General features: G+C 31.3%; 2 protein-coding genes across 4 annotated transcripts in view; one reads left to right on the top strand and one right to left on the bottom strand.

The window, feature by feature from the left end:
- The window catches only part of LOC143054871 (HEAT repeat-containing protein 1-like), a 39691-nt gene extending 37258 nt beyond the window's left edge, over positions 1–2433 (bottom strand). For both annotated transcript variants that reach the window (XM_076227955.1, XM_076227964.1), the window contains exons 1-2: positions 2316–2433; positions 866–1015 (exon numbers count right to left, since the gene is read on the bottom strand). In XM_076227955.1, the coding sequence (XP_076084070.1) occupies positions 866–1007 (142 nt within the window). In that variant the 5' untranslated portion in view covers positions 1008–1015; positions 2316–2433. The remainder of the gene's footprint in view (positions 1–865; positions 1016–2315) is intronic.
- Positions 2434–2529: 96 nt separating this feature from the next.
- The window catches only part of LOC143054859 (histone H2A deubiquitinase MYSM1-like), a 28228-nt gene continuing 10004 nt past the window's right edge, over positions 2530–20753 (top strand). Inside the window, exons 1-7 of one of the 2 annotated variants that reach the window (XM_076227943.1) lie at positions 2530–2588; positions 8616–8706; positions 10396–10569; positions 11104–11202; positions 12256–13210; positions 13563–13746; positions 14633–14763. In XM_076227943.1, the coding sequence (XP_076084058.1) occupies positions 2536–2588; positions 8616–8706; positions 10396–10569; positions 11104–11202; positions 12256–13210; positions 13563–13746; positions 14633–14763 (1687 nt within the window). In that variant the 5' untranslated portion in view covers positions 2530–2535. Of the gene's footprint in view, positions 2589–8615; positions 8707–10395; positions 10570–11103; positions 11203–12255; positions 13211–13550; positions 13747–14632; positions 14764–20753 lie in introns of both variants that reach the window. The other variant, XM_076227934.1, reaches the window with a different exon arrangement.

The following is a 20753-nucleotide window of genomic DNA, read 5'->3' as shown; positions in this document are numbered from 1 at the left end:
TCTTCCGCAATAGACTGAATAGAGAGGTGTAAACACAATAATATGTCAAGCTCCAATTTATTCTAAGCTAAAAGCAGATGTGTCTAAATCAAACGGAAACTTTCAAAGATCTGTTGTTAAAATCAAATTCTACAAATAACAATTTACTTGAGACCTTCATTAATGAGGTTCCTGATTTTGAACAATTATAAGAATATGTAGCAGAGTTAATGTTATCTGGTTATATTTCCAATTGTATAGTTACATGTAGTTCTATCAGAATTTGTCCTAAAGAAACAGCTCTTACCACCCAAAATTTGGATTCAAATATTTTATTTTGTCATTTGGTATAAACTATTGGAAACGTTTTTTTAAAATAGATCTGTAAAATCTTGGCAAGTCTTGATCAAATATGAATTATAGGCAAGGATTGTTACTCTGGTGCAGTTCCTTCAGTTTATCTTGGTTATTTTCTGAGGTTTTGTCTTCTCAATCTTATCTGAATAGTGTATCTGTTCTACTAAAGATGCTTACTGTTACTCCAAATAAAATTAATTGCCAGTCTGAACCTATGATAATGTTTTTGTAAAAGTGACATCTTTGATATAATCATAATTGGTTACAGACAAATTGTGACTTTGATCATGTTGATGGAGAGCTGTCTCATTGGCACTCATACCACATCTTATATCTAATAAATTCACTATCACTAGTTTCATTATTTTTATCTTTACCCTCATGCAATTACCCAAATGGATTTTCTTATCATTTTATAAAAATATTCATAAATCTATATTTTCATAACACTTCTTACCAAAGAATAATGGAAAACATGCACTTTCCCTTATTCCTAATAGATGTTAAAAGGCAATGCATATATATATACCTAGACCAAAAAACGTTTCTTTGTCTAGCCCAGCAGCTTCTTTTGGATCAAATAACAATGATTTCTTTCTTTTATCTTCACCAAACACAGTCTGTGTATGTGGTACAGCAAGCCTTTCTAATTGCTTTGCTAAAGATGTCATCTTCAAGGCTAGAAATATTACAACACATAAAAGTCTAAATACATACAGCTTCCTTAAATAGACTTACTGTAGGGAATACATTTTTAAGCAGCTTTTTTTTGTCAAAATTTTGTCAAAACACAATGTAGTCACCTTCCTGATAAATGTGCAGGTTTTAATGTATTGTGTTTAAGATTTTACAATGTATGTTGCAAAAAGAGAGGTTTTAGAGCATGAAAACTGGTTTAATGGCACCATAATTTGTGATATCTGGAATGTGTGCTGTTTGTCAATCCTTTGAAAAAGTAAAATGATTTATCAAATCATGCAGTAGTTTAAAATCTTTGGTGTAGGACGATAAAATGTACACTTTCTTTTAAATGATAAAAACATCGACCGATTTTGACAAATCACTGTAAAATTTTAACCAATTTGACATTAACGGTAGCCGAAATGACTGTTTGACGTCTGACGTTAAGGGCATTATTACCATCCTGCATGATTGGGTAGTTTTGACAACTTGTAATAATTTTGTAAATTTGTTTATCACAGAAATAATTATTTAAAACTGAGTTGAGAATCTCCTAAAATGATGTATACCTAAAATTCCTGGATTCTTATATTCTGGGACTACTGGTAGTCCAAATAATTATGTTTTTTTTTTGTTTTGACACCTTCCAGCGGCCGATGTTACTTTGAAAGGCGTCAAAGCAAAAAGTATAATAGCCTTTGAAGACGTCATAACTATTTTGACTAGGATTGTTGGGTATTAACCATTATTGATATGATTGTAATTTGTATCTGCATCTTTTTTGTTTATATGCAACCAATAGTAAAGGCTTTAGTGACTAAAGGATGTCATTTTAAAGCTCCATGTTTCTGATTTCTTTACATCTTACTTTGCCTTTGGTCCACAAAAAAATCTGTGCATCGCATGATTTCAAACTGGTCAAAAAAATTATTGAGTTCATAGCTAGAGGTTTTGGTCCCTTGAGACCTGAATATCTCAACACTGACAAGAATCAAGTCGAGATACAGCTGCACGACTCACAGGCACTTGTTTTCTATCCATGGGAAGATCTACTATCCCTATATATTACGGGATCTACTATCCCTATATATTACGGGATCGTAATATATAGGGATAGTAGATCTTCCCATGGATAGAAAACAAGTGCCTGTGGCACGACTGCCCCCTTTTCTGAGTATACTTTATACATTTGTCGTGATTAAAGCAGATGAGTTCGTGAGTATCTCTCAAAATCTTGATTTAAGTCAATATCTCGTTGTTTGTAACTATAATTTTAACAGTAAATATCCAATACTTACTGTATAGTTGAGTTTACATAGCACGCACGTGTTGTTGTTTTGGTTTATTTAATCGGCAATCTTTTTGTAGCCGAAGTTTCGTACGAAATAGTTTATTATTAAAAGGAGAGTTACTATAATAATGTATATTCAAAATTATTATCATAAAAGTGTATAATTATTTTTAACTATAGTTTTATTCATATATTATCTTTATTCGAAACAAATCATCAAAATAATAATGGCAGAAGACGGAGAAATCGACATCGAAGGAGATTTTGAATTTAAACTAGAGTTAGCATCGTTTTCTCAATATAAAAACACATAAAGCATTGTCCTATAAATTTTTCAAATAATTGCTCAAATCATATTTTTTTTAATTTACATAACATAACTGACAACTGACAAAACTGAAATCTTCTTGCGAAAAAAAAATGTGTATAGTCTGTACTTTTTAGAAAATAGCATAATCTAAATTAAGTAAAAGATATTGAAAAGTGCATTTTTTCAATGGCAGCATATTTTGGCAGTTGACTTTTCGCAGTAAACAGATATATTAATAGACGAGTTGCTAAATCAATTCTGTAGGTTGAACTCTCTGGCCTAAAAGAATCGGCATTCTCTAAGCTAGTCCAAATAATTAGAATCCGGGTCCGTCCGCCCTGAATTCGGTTCGCCCTAGTTACTGTTCGCCCTAGTTCCATTTCGCCCTGAGACCATTCGCACTGATACCTGTTCGCCCCGGGTATGTTCGCCCTGATTTATAATTTTTATTATAGTGTTGTGTTGTGTGTATTTAATTGAATATGTTGAAGTCAGTCTACAATTTCGGCGAATATTTACGATGTATTATGTTGTCTACAGCTACGCATGTACACTTCCATAGTTTATGGAATAATGCACCGGTTCCATAATGATAAATCCACTTCCATAACAAATTTGTCAAAATACACTTGAGATCAAAGAAGCCAAGCTGCAAAAATAATTTCCCTTTCATGCCTAACAATTTGTACATCAGTGTTTTTACCCATCCAAGCTGACTATTTTATTTGAGAAAAATGTTATTTTCATTATTAATCCATCAAAGACAATTCATATACCAATCAGTGATATCAAAGAATTCAAATTATACCTAATCAGCCTATCAAAATTCAATCAACAGTAATTAAACTTAATTATAAAATAAAGTGTTACAATGCAGCCACGAATTTTATTTAATTAATATTCTGTATTTAACTTTTAATAGATATACATAAATTTTAATATATATAAATATATATTTCTTTCATTATAAATTTTAAATATAAAATATATAATAAATAACATATACATAGCATGGTATCATAAATGAAAATAGGGCGAACGAACCCAGGGCGAACGGATTACCAGGGCGAACAAACTCAGTGCGATCAAACCTAGGGCGAACATGTAATCAGGGCGAACAATCCTTTATGACATTTTGAAAGTCTTTAATAATTCATTGCTTTGACCCCTTACAGGGACTTTAAGGCATCAAAGAAAAAAAATATAATAGCCTTTCGAGACATCATAATTATTTGGATTACCTCCAAGCCCAGTTTTTGGTATTCTGTAGGTGTCACTGTTGACACTGGATTGTCTCTATACAAATATGAAATTTTATTTTGATTCGGTTCACATGTAACAATACAAACATAAGCTCTGAAGAGCTTTTTACCGTATATAAATTAACATAAATTCAACATGCAGACAAGATATATAACAGCACAGGCATATTGAAATACAGTCGACTCTCGTTATGTCGAAGTCAGCCGGACCAGAGAAATATTTCGAGATACACGTAGTTCGACTCAAACGAACACCGTAAGTTCGACAATCTAAGGGACACAACTCTTGCTTAGCTTGGTAAAGCTAAAATAAATCCGGGTGAATATGGCAAGGGGATCGATATTCTAGTATCAGATCGATGTATTTGTATGTCACAGTCTTTTATTATTATAATGACATTATATGTACTTATTCAATTATTTCAATTAAAAAAAATCCTATGGCTTTTCCAAGAGAGTAATTTCCAATCGATAGTTTCGTTATTCAGGTCGGTTATAGCTGACAAAATTGTTAATTCTCGGATACAAGAGATTTAAGAAAATTTTGATTTCTATTCATTTTGTTTTATCTCACTCTTTCTTTTCAAAAGAAAATATAACAAGATTAAAGACACCGTTTGAGTAGTTTTTAGGTGATCATCAACGGAAGCCATAATCCTCACTTTATACACACCCAAGCTCATTAGTGTAAATCACAAATTAATTGTTTTGTAAACATTTTAAATACTTTTTCATGAACATTAACAATGTATCACTAATTATTTATCAAAATTCTATAAAAGATAATCTTAGGTAAACACTCATGGAAATAGCATGTCATAAATCAATACAGTGGTCAGTGACCGGAAATTTAATTACATGTGTATTGTCAGATTAACTCTTCAATCCATTTAAATCCCGGAGGTCATGTTTTGACACATATGTATTAGTTCGAGATAAAAAAATGAATTTTGAATGCTTTGTTTACCTTGGGACCGTAAATTTAGTTCGACTCAACCGAAATTTCGACTCATCCAATTTCGACTCATCAGGAGTCAAATTACATACTTTTGTATGGAATAAAGTTCGGGACCACGTGAAAACTTCAACTCATCCGAAATTTCGAGTCAACCGAGTTCGAGACAACGAGAGTTAACTGTACATGCAAAGCACTAATAAAATACATATCTAAACAAGCCAAAGCTGAAGCACAACTAAAATTTAGGTACAACTGAAAATTAAGCACAAATAAAAATATAGCACACATGCAAACATTTAAGGCATACTAACATGTTAAAGCAACTTTTAAAATATGAAAAAGCTTATCTACATGCAGAACAACAACAATTTGAACCATTCCAAGACTGTATAAGGCTCTTAAATTAAGAAAAAAAATTGTTAGTCCTAAAATGGTCAGATAGGCTGTTCGACAGAGTAGTAATTGCAAATTTAAAACTTTTCTTACCAAACTGTGTAGTTTTTTACATGTGGTATATCCAGTATATCTCTAAAAGAATATTTACAATCTTTTAAATTTAATAAATCATGTAAGCAGACTATAATAAAAGTAAATATTAAATTCTCGCGTGTACAATTTTCACTCTGGTAAACTAACTCACATGTACTTTATTAAAAATTTATATATGAACGTTATAGTTTCAAACTTGGAAGACCAATAAAGTACATGTTTGTTAACAATTACCCAACTGGCCCTAATTTGAGAACCGATTCTGTCATTTTGTATCCGTCACAAATTTATTTAAAAAAAATAATAACTGAACTTGATGTCAAAAGCAAATATAGGATTGCCAATAAATTAAATCAAATTTGCTCAATGTGGGAATGTTCAGAATCATAAATATGGCAGCTGGTTTAATGAAACTTGCAACTGACTGATGGGATGATATAAACTCTTTCTTGTCCCCCCCCTTCCCCTATAAAAAAAAAATAATAATCAAGGGAAATAATTCAATCATAAAAAATATGGGTTAACTTGACCCATAAACAACTTGTACCATGGCAAGATGGACCACAGGACTCGAAATCAAGACGCAACAGTAAAATTGAATTGAAAAATAAGATAGAAATACTGATGTATTAACAATGTTTTTCTTCAATTGGCAGGGCTTACAGTTTAAATTTGCATAAGGACTCCTACTGTTTATTGTCGAGCCTGCAACTTTTGTTGCAGAAAGCTCGACATAGGGATAGTGATCCGGCGGGGGCGGCGGCGTTAGCTCACTTCTTTAAAGCTTTATATTTTAGAAGGTGGAAGACCTGGATGCTTCATACTTTGTATATAGATGCTTCATGTTACGAAGTTTCCGTCAGTCACATGTCCAATGTCCTTGACCTCATTTTCATGGTTCAGTGACCACTTGGAAAAAAAGTTCAAATTTTTTGTAATGTTGAATTCTCTCTTATTATAAGTAATAGGATAACTATATTTGATATGTGCGTACCTTGCAAGGTCCTCGTGTCTGTCAGACAGTTTTCACTTGACCTCGACTTCATTTCATGGATCAGTGAACAAGGTTAAGTTTTGGTGGTCAAGTCCATATCTCAGATACTATAAACAATAGGGCTAGTATATTCGGTGTATGGAAGGACTGTAAGGTGTACATGTCAAACTGGCAGGTGTCATCTGACCTTGACCTCATTTTCATGGTTCAGTGGTTATAGTTAAATTTTTGGTGTTTTGGTCTGTTTTTCTCATACCATATGCAATAGGTCTACTATATTTGTTGTATGGAATGATTGTTAAGTGTACATGTCTAGCGGGCAGATGTCATGTGACCTTGACCTCATTTTAATGGTTCAGTGGTCAAAGTTAAGTTTTTGAGTTTTGGTCTTTTTATCTAATGCTATATGCCATAGGTCATCTATATTTGGTGTATGGAAATATTTTATGATCTTTATGTCAGTCGAGCAGGTTTTATTTTCACGGTTCATTGCACAGTGTTAAGTTTTTGTGTTTTGGTCAAGTAATGTGTCAACTATATATGTTGTATAGAAGCATTGTTAGCTGTACCTGTCTGCCTGGCATGGTTCATCTGACCTGGACCTCTTTTTCAAGGTTCATTGGTCTTTGTTTAGTTATCTTGGTTAATGTTAAGTTTATGTGACAGTTGTAATAAAGCTTAGCTTTATACTTAGGACTATCAACATAATATCAATGATTAGTATAGAAGGCGAGACATTTCAGCGTGTGCACTCTTGTTTGAAGATTTGTGTGATCAGGATGATTCCCATTACAATCATAATTACTGATTTCTTATCACCTATCATCAGATCATAGTCACCAAACCGATAGCCTAAAGAATTGATTTTGTGAAATGGGAAAAATAAAATAGATTAAAATCTACAAATTTATAAAAATTAAAAAAAATCCTACAAAAAGTTTTATCCTGTCCTAAAAAAAAATTCATTTAAAATAAAAGAAATCAAAAGTATATATGAACATTATAGAAGAATAACGACAAATGCATTTTTTTGTAAGTGTCATAGTTACATTATATATTTACAATTGTTTAAATGTGACATTTTTAACATGATTTTATACTTAATTTAACAACAAAATCAACAGGTTTGTCTCATTATTTACATTGTAAACACACATATAGGGTTACATATTTTAACAGAATCAATGTATATGACTACATGTATGAGTGGACACTTCATTGATGAATTTATCCTAAACACCTGTCTGTAGATGGCCTGGTCTATGATAAGCTTATTTGTTTATCCCTGCCAAGTGAAATAAATCAAGTAATACCAACCCTTTTTTTATGATGTAACCTTAATCAGACATATATTATTTTTTTTTGTCAGATAGTAGCTTTTGTTTATGTCTTTTGTTATGCATGTGTTACAATGCATATATTTGTAGGACTCTAAAGTGCAATGGTACTCTAAAGTGCGATGGTCACGCTAAAGTGCGATGGTCTACTCTAAAGTACGATGTTGTCTCACGCTAAAGTGCGATGGTTGTTTGTTTGCTAAAGTACGATGGTATATCACGCTAAAGTGCGATGGACCAATATGATAAGGTCGACGGTTTAAAACATTAAAATACATGGATTTAAAAAAAAAACTGGTCTATTTGCAAAAGCTAGAATGCTACATATGTAATAGGCTTTATGATTTATCGGTAAGCTTAAGTGATAGTTTCTAAAATTTATTTAGAAGACCGACCACATTGTCGGAATACATTAAGTAACATTTATTTGTAGAAGGTGTTTTATTCTTAAATGCGAGAAAAAGTTGATATTCGTCAAGCTTTCCCTTTTCCGTAAAAAAGACATGTTATATTTTCCTCCACTGTACAAACTATGTTTTAGTATAATTTACGCTGAAAAACATGAACCTTTATTTTACTGACTTTACTTTTTAATAAAATCGAAAATATTTTTAAGGGGACCGCAATGTAAACTGAATTGTAAACAATAATTTCATTGCATCCGTTCACTGCCAATAGAAGCAGGATCTACGATACCTATATGCGTATACTATGTTCCGGCATATACATTTTTGGTTTGTATAAACGACTGTTAACATCATAATCCATGTACAATTCTCTCGTCTATACTTTCGAGGACCATAGCACTTTAGCGTATGGAGGAATCGTACTTTAGCGTAGACCATCACACTTTAGCGTGACCATCGTACTTTAGCGTCCCCATCGTACTTTAGAGTTCTACATATTTACAAATGAAATAGTTGAATTTCTGCTGTAATCTGTGGTGTATATTTTCAGGGCAAACGATGTTTACGATACAAATGAACTTCCATCCAAAAGTGCTAATTTGCTACCTGAGTACACTAATCCAGCATGGATGCTTGAACAGGTAAAGAGTATATGACTGCACAAGTTGTTGTATTTAAAAAGTAAAATCACAAAAATACTGAACTCTGAGGAAAACTCAAAACAGAAAGTTCCTAATCAAATGGCAAAATCAAATGATAAAACACATCAAACAATTGGACAACTGTCATATTCCTGACTTGGTACAGGCATTTTCAAATGTCAATGAATGTAGAAAATGGTAGATTGAACCTAGTTTTATAGCGCTAAACCTCTCACTTGTATGACAGTCACACCAAATTTCATTATATTTACAACGATGCATAAACAAAACAGACACAATAGCTAAAATTGTCAAAATAGGGGATACCAAACACCTTGACAAAAATGATTTGGATTGTTTAATTTTCATGAAATTTGACAAAATATTTACTTGGACCCATTGACAAGAGAATAAAAAAAATTAAAACTTGAATCACACACTTCATCAAAAAAAATTTCATTGGATATATACATTGTATCAGTTTGACTTACACTAATTTTGATCACTGAGAAGCTTAAATAATATTGCCTATAGATAGAAGTAGATTAACCCATTCAGCTGGTTTTTACAGAGTTATCTCCCTGTAGTGTTATATTCCATCTTAAAACACTCAAATAAAAATAAAACAACAGACTCAGGAAAGTAAAATTCATATGTAAACATAAAATATAATTTTTTGATAAATTTGTTGAACTCCCTGCCGACCCTTATGAATTGGATTCAGGTTTTTATTTCATAAGAATAGGAGTACACATCACAGTAAATATGTATTGTCTTGAAATATATCTCTGCAGTTCTGGGAATTTCTGAACCAAAGCGAGATATATATAAATTGAGATGTACCTTTTAGTACAAAACATCAGTTGTTTTAACATTTCATGATAGTATAAGGATAATTTAAAAAAGAAAGTTGTAATTCATTGACAACGGTACTTTTTGAAACATTCATAGACAGAGTTTGTAGAGTTTTCAGTAATATTTCTTTGCACAAATATTATCATATGATCGAACTTAAACAAAGAATAAGTTAGTATTTATAAATAAGAAGATGTGGCATGAGTGCCAATGAAACAACTCTACATCCAAGTCATGTAATATTTAAAAAGTTAACAATTTGTACATATTCTGATAAATGATTTGAATAATAAACAAAAGCTAAAGGTAAAGAGACTTATTATATGTATTTTGTAATTGCACATTCATTGTATCATTACAGCTTTTCTGTAGAAGCATGCATAGCAAATCTTTGATTAACTTGCTTGCTGTTTTTTTACTATGTTTTTTTACTATGTTTGCAAACAATTAAGATCAATTAAGTAGGCAGAGTTTATTTGTTTGATATATAAATTGGGATTGTTAATGTTTTTTGTCCAATTAAATTCACGGATATAGTATACAGACTGAAACTCTGCCTACCTGTTGTTTGCAAACATCCAAACAAATATACATGTTTGATCAATGGTTTGATTTGCATGCTTTTATAGAAATACTCTAATAGTTATAAATGTTATGGCCACTTTTAAAAAACACATCCATCTTTTTTGTTATCTCTACTGTAGAAATTAAAAAAAAAAAAAAGAGTAAAACCTATCTAATAAAACTGAATTTTAAATCATACAATGATTTACTGTGTAAATAACTGCATTAAAACTGTATTAACACTGTAAATGAAAACACACATTATTGTAGGGATGGAGTATGGATAGTTACATTGATGAGAAGTCTAAAGCGACTATCGAGAAAATGTTACAGGAAGAACAATATTATATGAATGGTCAGAATCGTAGGCGTAACATGAGAAACTTAACAACTCACAAGCAACCCTGGAGTGAAGAAGAAAAGAACATGTTTTATAAGGGATTGGTAGGATATACAATTTTATCATACTCATAGTATTAACATGATTAACACACCAATAGTCATATTTAGGGGTCAAGTTTTCCTCAGAATGAAATTTGAAAAATGGATAAGACACAGACTATAATTAATCATTTTGTATTTGCTTTGTACCTGAGACATAAAAAAATCTGACAATTATTGAGACTTAAATTTCCATCCTTTTTCAAATGTCGGGAAGATATATGTAAACACTTAATTCGGTTTTGCTGGTTTGCAACCTATTGTACTTGTCCACTATCTATTTTTGTGTCAGATATCATTGTACATAGTTTTTTTTGTCTCTTTTGCAATGAAAGTTGTGAAAGTGAGGCTAAGGCTTGATGTTTCCAGTTTCAGTGACATAAAAAAACCCATTAAAATGAGGCTGCACAAGCAAGACAGTAAAAAGACATTTCAAATAACTAGTTATTGATCAACATGATATATAACTATATATGTGTACCTTATTTTTAAGTCATAATTAACACAATAATCTTAGTCATTGATGTTTTCTTGTAGGAGGTATATGGTAGAAGCTGGTCAAAAATTGCAGAGTTAATTCAAACTAGAACAAATCTACAAGTGAAGAATTTTGCACAACAATATTTTAAACAACAGGTTTGTTTATAGTTTATCAGAATAAATGTTTAGTCCCTCCTTTGTCAGACTTCTAATCGTGTTATACTGACAATGTTGTACATGTTGGGTTCTGATTAGGTTGTTTATCATTTGTTGTCAGGTTGCTACCAATGAGAAGCATTCCTTCAATTGCACAAATGAGGCTGTTTGAACAGTTTGATGATTCTTTGCTTTAAAAAGTCATATTTTGTATTGTGATTTTATTTTTATATGGTTTCTGATGAAATTTCATACTAGTCTGTACTGCTTATTTTTCTAATTTCATATTCAAACAAATACAAAGTGACAAAATCTAAAAGTTTCAATGATTTACATAAACACAACTGTTGTCTAGCTATATATTGGTCAGGATAGGGTTATTCAGATAGATGGTAAAAAAATGCATGATTCAGTACAAAAAAATATATTATTTTACTTAGATTTTTGTATCTGTCATGTGTACCATCATAACCATAGCTTTAATATCTTTGACAGTGGCGGATCCAGGACTTTTCCTAAGGGGGGGCCCGCTCCAGTCATGCTTCAGTGATTCCTTATATAATCAACCAAATTTTTACCACGAAAGGGGGAGCCCGGGCCCCCCAGGGCCCCCCTGGATCCGCTTATGTTTAAAGAGAGCATTCATTGTATTCTTTTTGAAGTTAGAGTTATCTAGTAACAAAATCTTTAAGGAGCAATGTTTTTAAACCGAAGAAAGAAATTATGGAAATTTATGCTTTGTGTTATCATTTTGTCACGATTCTGTCATTTTATACCCTTTGACGTTTGAGGGTAATTTGAGTTATTGAGACTTACATTTTACTTCGTATTGACTTGTGTAAGTATAAAGTTTGTAATTGATCTAAGCTACAAAGACCAAAAGTTTATGCATTGGAGTATAGCATTTAATAAAAAAAAAAATAGAAAAAAAGATCAGCTGTAATAATCATACTCAGGTTATGATTCCAATTTGCTTGAATTGTAAGGGCTAAACTAGTTAAAATGGTGTTTTTAATTGTACATGTATATATGATATATGATTTAATATTTCAGACTAAAAGTCAGGATAAAGGTGATGAAAAGTGTGTGGACGAGAAGCCATATCCCTCTACATTGGAACAGATGTTAAAAGCTGTAACTACTGCACAGCCAACTGTATCTGCTTCAACCTTTACTATTAAGACAGAAAATCACATTCATCCTCAAAATTATTCCTTACTTGAAAAAACAGAAAATAATACGACAGAAACCAAAGTGACAGAACTTGAAAAAATGTTAACTTCAGAAACACTCCCGAGTACAAGTAGATACAAGGAAGAAAAGACACATGAAAGTATGAAGAAAAAACACAGGATTGAGGCGAATAAGAATAAGAAAAATAGATTTAATAATGCTACTGTTATAAAGCACCAATCTGAGATTATCAATTCCAAGCCACCAAAAGTTTCCAAACAAGCACCTCTTGTCAAAATTAAAAATGTGAAGGTTATTTCCTCTAGAGATATAACATCCACATGCAATGAAAGCATTGGTTTGAATGATGTTTTAGAAGTTGTGACAATACCCAGCGTTCAGTTGAGTCCAACATTAGAACATAAGCTGGAGAAATCTACAGGGCTCATTGAAAATCTAGATGGTTTCTGTGCTGTAGCTGACATTGTTAGTGGATCTGGTGATGGACAGGAAGATGAAGAAGATATTGACATTGACATTGAAAACGATGACGATGAAATGGACGACAATGTCATTCTTAAAAATAGGTCAACATCACCTAATTCTGTTTATGAAAGTTTACTCAAGTCAGCTAAAGTAAGATCAAAGAGTAACAAGACAGAAACAGTGATACAAAGTACAGAAGATGAAATGCCAGAAGAAATTAAGGACTTGGAAGAATCATCATGTGACACAGAGAGAATGGAGAATGTCCTGGTTTCTGAATCATCAGAGGATGGATTATCTGAGGGAGGAAACCAATCAGATTCTAGTCAGCATGTAGAAAAAAGAATAGGTATGTTAAAGATGAAGGGTAATAGGTATCACTCCCTTTGCTTGGTATTCATGTACTGAAGGGTAACTATGACTTTTGGATAATGCTTCCAGTTGGAATTAATATTTTGTAAAACTAAATTTTATGGTTTGGTTAATAGGTTTTTTTTTTCACAAAGTTTGCTTGTGATTAAAGTCTTGACTAGAAGTCCCTGTGTCTTCAGTGTGTGTAAAGAAAAATGACTTTTTATAAATATAACAATATTCTATATAATTATAATGTATATAATTTAAGTCTTTTGACCTCCCCAAAACAAAAAGCAATTTAGGACAGGAAAATTTAAAATATATAAATGATAAAGTCTCTTTTTCAGCCAATATGGTTGTGTTATCTAATGGTGAAGTTATGGAATTTCCAGTACCAACAGAGGAAAAATTAATTGAACCAGATCTAATATCAATAGAAGAAAGAAAAGTTCATTTGGAATTCTTTGATGGACGGCCATCAAAAACTCCTGACCGTTATGTCAAAATCAGAAATTTTATACTGGACTCTTGGTAGGTTGTTTGCATGTAAATGTTATGTCAGAGTAAGATATAGTCTGACACAAATGCTGTATTACATTTTTAGTCAGTCACTAATCAGTATGAAAAATAATGAACAAGATACATGTAGTCATATTGCTGTCATATTTTTTTATTATGCCCCTTTTATGGGCATTATGTGTTCGTAAGTTCATTTGTCCATCAATCTGTCCCGCTTCAGGTTAGAGTTTTTAGTCATGTTAGTTTTTGATGAATTTGAAGTACAATCAACTTGAAACTTAGTACACATGTTCCCTATGATATGATCTTTCTAATTGCAATGCTAGTTTAATGTTTTTACCCCAATTTCACGGTCCACTGAACATAGAAGATAATACTGTGAGTGGGGCATCCATTTTCTATGGTTACTGTCTTGTTTGTAAATTAGTTTTGTTATAAATTAAGCTGTGAGTTTTCTCAATTGAATTCTTTCATATTTTTCATATATATTTATATATATTTTATAGGTGACTATATTGTATGTTTTTTTTCATTGTTGAAGGACATATGGTTGCCTATAATTAGTTTGTTACATCAATTTCATTTGTACAGTGGTGGATATTTTTGTGGATAGTTGTCTCATTGGCAATCATACCACATTTTGTTCATATATGTGTCTCACTGGCAATCATACCACCTCTTGTTCATATATGTATGCATTGCATTATTGTCATATAAATATTGAACTGATTTCAAAAAGATTAACTTATACAAACAAAACTTTTAAAAACATTGTCTCTCCCATGATATTTGAATACTGTTGAACTGAACACACAATTTTGTCATGGACAGTTTAGGTACTGCATTTGTATTTTTAAAATACAAAAATCGTATTCAAATTTTTTTTAATTTTTTTTAGGTATAAGTCAAAACCAAACTACCTCAACAAAACATCAGTAAGACCTGGATTAAAGAATTGTGGTGATGTGAATTGTATTGGTAGAATCCACATGTATTTGGAATGTACTGGTGCTATTAACTTTGGTTGTGGTAATTATATTTTATTACAAACAATTTAACCCTTGTATTGTACATTTTCATATGTTATGAATAGGGGCCTTGGTGGACAAGTGTTCTAAGTTGTTCATCTTCTGTATCACAAGTCTGTCAACACTGAGGTTGTGAGTTCAAACCTACTGTATCACAAGTCTGTCAACACTGAGGTTGTGAGTTCAAACCTACTGTATCACAAGTCTGTCAACACTGAGGTTGTGAGTTCAAACTTAACACTTGGTAGGTGTGTTTCACTCTAATCTTAATTGACTATAATTGTGAGTTAATGGTTCTCTCACACTACAAACTCCTCAGAGTCTGAATTGACCAGTTTTTGTGCTCGACCAGTAAAATTGAGCACACATTTTACTCGACTAGTCTCGACATTGTCTCGACTGTACTTAACTGTACTTAAGTGTACTCGACTAGGTCTCGACTTTACTTAATTAGTCTGATTCAGTACTTGATGATCTTTGTGTAGTCTGAAATGGTCTTGACCAAGGCTCGACCTGTCTCGACCTGTCTTGACTAGTCTCGACCTGTCTCGACTAGTCTCGACTCAGTCTCAACCAGTCTCGACCTGTCTCGACTAGTCTTGACCTTCAAATTTAGTTTTGACTGGTGTAAATCAGCCCATCTAACTAAATTAAATATTGATCTTACAAAATTCAAGCTTATTAGGTAGTTAGGGTCCCGCCAAAGGCGGTCCCCTATAGTGATCAGTCTGTCCGTCCGTCCGTCCGTCCGTCCGTCCGTCCGTCCGTCCGTCCGTCCGTCTGTCCGTCCGTCCGTCCGTCCGTAACACTTTGTGTCCGCTCCATATCTAGAGAACCATTATGATTTCATACTTTATACTTTACATGTTTATTAACCACCACCAGAGGGCGTGTCATGATGTATGTACAACTTCCTAGGTCAAAGGTCAAGGTCAAAAAACTTTGGTTTCAGTTGACAACCCTGTGTCCTGTGGTGAAGATCGTGTCCGCTCTATATCTTGAGAACCGTTATGATTTCAAAGTTTATACTTGACATGTATATGAACCAACACCAGAGGGTGTGTCATAATTTATGAACGACTGCCTAGGGCATAGTTCAAGGTCAAAAACTTTGGTTTCAGTTGACAACCCCATGTCCTATGGTAAAGATTGTGTCCGCTCTATATCTTGAGAACCGTTATCATTTCAAAGTTTATACTTGACATGTATATAAACCAACACCAAAGGGTGTGTCATAATTTATGTGCAACTTCCTAGGTCAAAGGTCAAGGTCAAAAACTTTGGTTTCAGTTGACAACCCCATGTCCTATGGTAAAGATCGTGTCCGCTCTATATCTTGAGAACCTTTATCATTTCAAAGTTTATACTTGACATGTTTATAAACCAACACCAAAGGGTGTGTCATAATTTATTTACAACTTCATAGGTCAAAGGTCAAGGTCAAAAACTTTGATTTCAGTTGACAAACCCATGTCCTATGGTAAAGATACAATTTTTTAATGCACATTATTCACAGCGGGGCCCACAGAGATGGCTCCCATCTCAATGATATCTAGTTTGATTTATTGCTGTGAAATGAAAGAATTTAATTTTACAATATGTAAAAAAAAAATGATTATATAAAAATTCAGATAGGCATCTTTAATTTTTTTATAACTTTTTCAAATCAACTTGGATTTTCATCAAACTATGCAGATATCTTAGATATATATCAAGCTTATTGAAGCCCATTTCATTTAGTTTTTTGTTGTATTGCTGTAAAATTTAAGAATTAAAGTAATTTTGGTAAAAAAAGGCTAGGATTTGCAATTCGGACAAAATAGAGATAGTACACTTATAATTTTTTTAATAACTTTTTCAAATCAACTTGGATTTTCATCAAACTATGCAGCTATCTTACATATATATCAAGCTTACTGAATCCCATTTCATTTAGTTTTTTGTTGTATTGCTGTAAAATTTAAGAATTAAATTGATCTTGGTATAAAAAGCTAGGATTTGCAATTCGGACAAAATAGAGATAGTACACTTTAATTTTTTTAATAACTTTTTCAAATCAACTTGGATTTGCATCAAACTATGCAGTTATCTTACATATATAACAAGCTTACTGAATCCCATTTCATTTAGTTTTTTGTTGTATTGCTGTAAAATTTAAGAATTAAAGTAATCTTGGTATAAAAAGCTAGAATTTGCAATTCGGACAAAATAGAGATAGTACACTTTAATTTTTTTAATAACTTTTTCAAATCAACTTTGATTTTCATCAAACTATGCAGCTATCTTACATATATATATCAAGCTTACTGAATCCCATTTCATTTAGTTTTTTGTTGTATTGCTGTAAAATTTAAGAATTAAAGTAATCTTGGTATAAAAAGCTAGGATTTGCAATTCGGACAAAATAGAGATAGTACACTTTAATTTTTTTGATAACTTTTTCAAATCAACTTGGATTTGCATCAAACTATGCAGTTATCTTACATATATATCAAGCTTACTGAATCCCATTTCATTTAGTTTTTTGTTGTATTGCTGTCAAATTTAAGAATTAAATTAATCTAGGTCAAAAAAGCTAGAATTTGCAGTTCGAACAAGATAGAGATAGTACACTTTTAAGCTTTTTAATAAATTTTTCAAATCAACTTGGATTTTATTAAAACTATTTAGCTACCTTGGTGATCTTACTAAATCCCAGGTTGTAATGAAGTTTTAAAATATTTTTTTGTCAAATTTAATGACATGACACTATACATGATTTAATTACATCAGTACATGTGAGTTTTACAGGTAAAAAGAAAGCCCTACTTTTCTTAAACTCGTGTATTACTTATCTAGTGAATTAAAAGCCCAGCGATTTAGATTTAACAGGATGTTGCAACTTTGAATAAATGTTATTTAGAATTTAAAACTCTTTGGTAGATGTGATCTTTTTAATAAGTTTGCCCCAAGCAGAAGGTATTGCTTTATAAATCACCACAAATCAGAAGAACTATTTTAATAATTTCTAATGTTTCATCCCTTTTTGATATATTTATATAGTGTATATCAAAAGGAATAAAACATTAAAGGAATTATATTAATATTTTATATATACTTTTTCCCAAATTATGAGAAAAGATATATTTCTAATATCGTAGCTTTTTGACCTAGGTTAATTAAATTCTTAAATTTGACAGAAATACACCAAACAAAATAACAACCTATGATTCAGTAAGATCAATATATTGCAAAGATATTTGTAGAGTTTGATGAAAATCTAAGTTGATTTGAAAAAGTTATGAAAAAAATTAAAGTGTACCATCTCTATTTTGTCAAAACTGCAAATTCTAGCTTTTTTTACCTAGATTAAATTAATTCTTAAATTTGACAGCAATACAACGAACTTTATAACAACCTGGGATTCAGTAAGAAGAATACATTACCAAGATAGCTATATAGTTTCAATAAAATCCAAGTTGAATTTAAAAAGTTATAAAAAAAATTAAAGTGTACTATCTTTATTTTGTTCGAACTGCAAATTCTAGCTTTTTTTACCTAGATTAAATTAATTTTTAAATTTTACAGCGATACAACAAAAAACTAAATGAAATGGGATTCAATAAGCTTGATGTATATGTAAGATAGCTGCATAGTTTGAGGAAAATCCAAGTTGATTTGATAAAGTTATTAAAAAAATTAAAGTGTACTATCTCTATTTTGTCCGAATTGCAAATCCTAGCTTTTTATACCAAGATTAATTTAATTCTTACATTTTACAGCAATACAACAAAAGACTAAATGAAATGGGATTCAGTAAGCTTTATATATATGTAAGATATCTGCATAGTTTGATGCAAATCCAAGATGATTTGAAAAAGTTATTAAGCAAATTAAAGTGTACTATCTCTATTTTGTCCGAATTGCAAATCCTAGCTTTTTATACCAAGATTACTTTAATTCTTAAATTTTACAGCAATACAACAAAAAACTAAATGAAATGGGATTCAGTAAGCTTGATATATATGTAAGATAGCTGCATAGTTTGATGAAAATCCAAGTTGATTTGAAAAAGTTATTAAAAAAATTAAAGTGTACTATCTCTATTTTGTCCGAATTGCAAATTCTAGCTTTTTATACCAAGATTACTTTAATTCTTAAATTTTACAGCAATACAACAAAAAACTAAATGAAATGGGATCCAGTAAGATTGATATATATGTAAGATAGCTGCATAGTTTGATGAAAATCCAAGTTGATTTGAAAAAATCATTAAAAAAATTAAAGTGTACTATCTCTCTTTTGTCCGAATTGCAAATCATAACCTTTTTTTTTACCAAAATTACTTTAATTCTTAAATTTTACAGCAATACAACAAAAAACTAAATGAAATGAGATTCAGTAAGCTTGATATATATCTAAGATATCTGCATAGTTTGATGAAAATCCAAGTTGATTTGAAAAAGTTATAAAAAAAATTAAAGATGCCTATCTGAATTTTTATATAATAATTTTTTTTGTACATATTGTAAAATTAAATTCTTTCATTTCACAGCAATAAATCAAACTACCTAATAAGCTTGAATTTTGTAAGATAAATATTTAATTTAGTTAGATGGGCTGATTTACACCAGTCAAAACTAAATGTGAAGGTCAAGACTAGTCGAGACAGGTCGAGACTGGTTGAGACTGAGTCGAGACTAGTCGAGACAGGTCGAGACTAGTCAAGACAGGTCGAGACAGGTCGAGCCTTGGTCAAGACCATTTCAGACTACACAAAGATCATCAAGTACTGAATCAGACTAATTCAGTAAAGTCGAGACATAGTCGAGTACACTTATGGTGACTTGAATAACACCGGTATCACTCAGATTACAATTCTACCTTGACAGGTAAGTTTGTATTTAGCCTATAAAATACTTATTTAGCCTTGAGAATTGAAAGGTCAGTTTCCCATTCATACAATAGAGGTTGATAAATTTGGCTTCATGCCATTTACCTTGTCAAAAATTAAGGTCACTTTATTGTTATTGTGATATTGTTAAAGTACAAAAGAACCCTATATTCTGACCAATACTTAAAACTTTGTACATCTTGATTTAATTGTTAAAAATCTGTTAATGTTGAATTTTAGGGGTTATTTTAGGCCTTTTAATTGCATATTTCTTTACATGGTAGTTTTTTTTCAGATATAAAAAAAAATATCTGCTTGACTGTTATAGAAATAGACTATGCTTGCAGGGTCTTGTTTTTTGTTTACACCAAATCTGAAAGATTATTATTAAGTTGCAAAATATTTTAAATGAGAGCTAAATTTTTTTCTATCTTTAAATGTGCATTGAACAATGTTGAAGGTTAAAATAATCATAATGTGAACAAGAATGAAGAAAACATCTTGGTCCCAAAAAAACCCATCATCAACCAGGATATAATATTCCAAATTTTAATTTATTATACTAATATCAGTTGAAATCTCAAGCCACTATTTTGCATGTTTACAATGTAGGTCATGTCCCAACAGAAAATCAATGAATTTGACAGTACAATGTACTCTTAGCACAAACACATAAGGTCACTGTGAAATAGACATCTAGGGCAAGAAACAGTCAGTTATACCAAACCAGTTTGACTAGATGTCTACTTTAAAACCAGTTTGACTAGATTAATAGCCTTAAAAATAACTCTCATTCTGTAAAGCAGATTCTCATGAAAATGATTTTACAATATAGTCTTTCTGTTACAAGATTATTTATCAATTATGCACATTGATCATTATATTATCGGTATTGCATTACAGTTACCTAAGTTTCCTTTTTATTTTGCACATTTATTCTCTATACTTTTGCACCGCATTATTCTCTATTCTTTATTTTGTTGTTCATTTTCTCTATTCTCTATTTTTTGTTGCTATTACATTTATTCTCTATTCTGTAAACCCCATTCTGACCCTTATAGGTAAACTTCTATTGTATGAATGGGATAAACTGACCTTTCAATTCTCAAGGCTAAATA

The sequence above is a fragment of the Mytilus galloprovincialis genome, chromosome 1 (genome assembly GCF_965363235.1).
Source record: "Mytilus galloprovincialis chromosome 1, xbMytGall1.hap1.1, whole genome shotgun sequence".
In the NCBI taxonomy this organism is placed as follows: domain Eukaryota; kingdom Metazoa; phylum Mollusca; class Bivalvia; order Mytilida; family Mytilidae; genus Mytilus; species Mytilus galloprovincialis.
The sequence above is the reverse complement of the archived record's forward strand: the minus strand, read 5'-3'. Positions and strand labels throughout refer to the sequence as shown.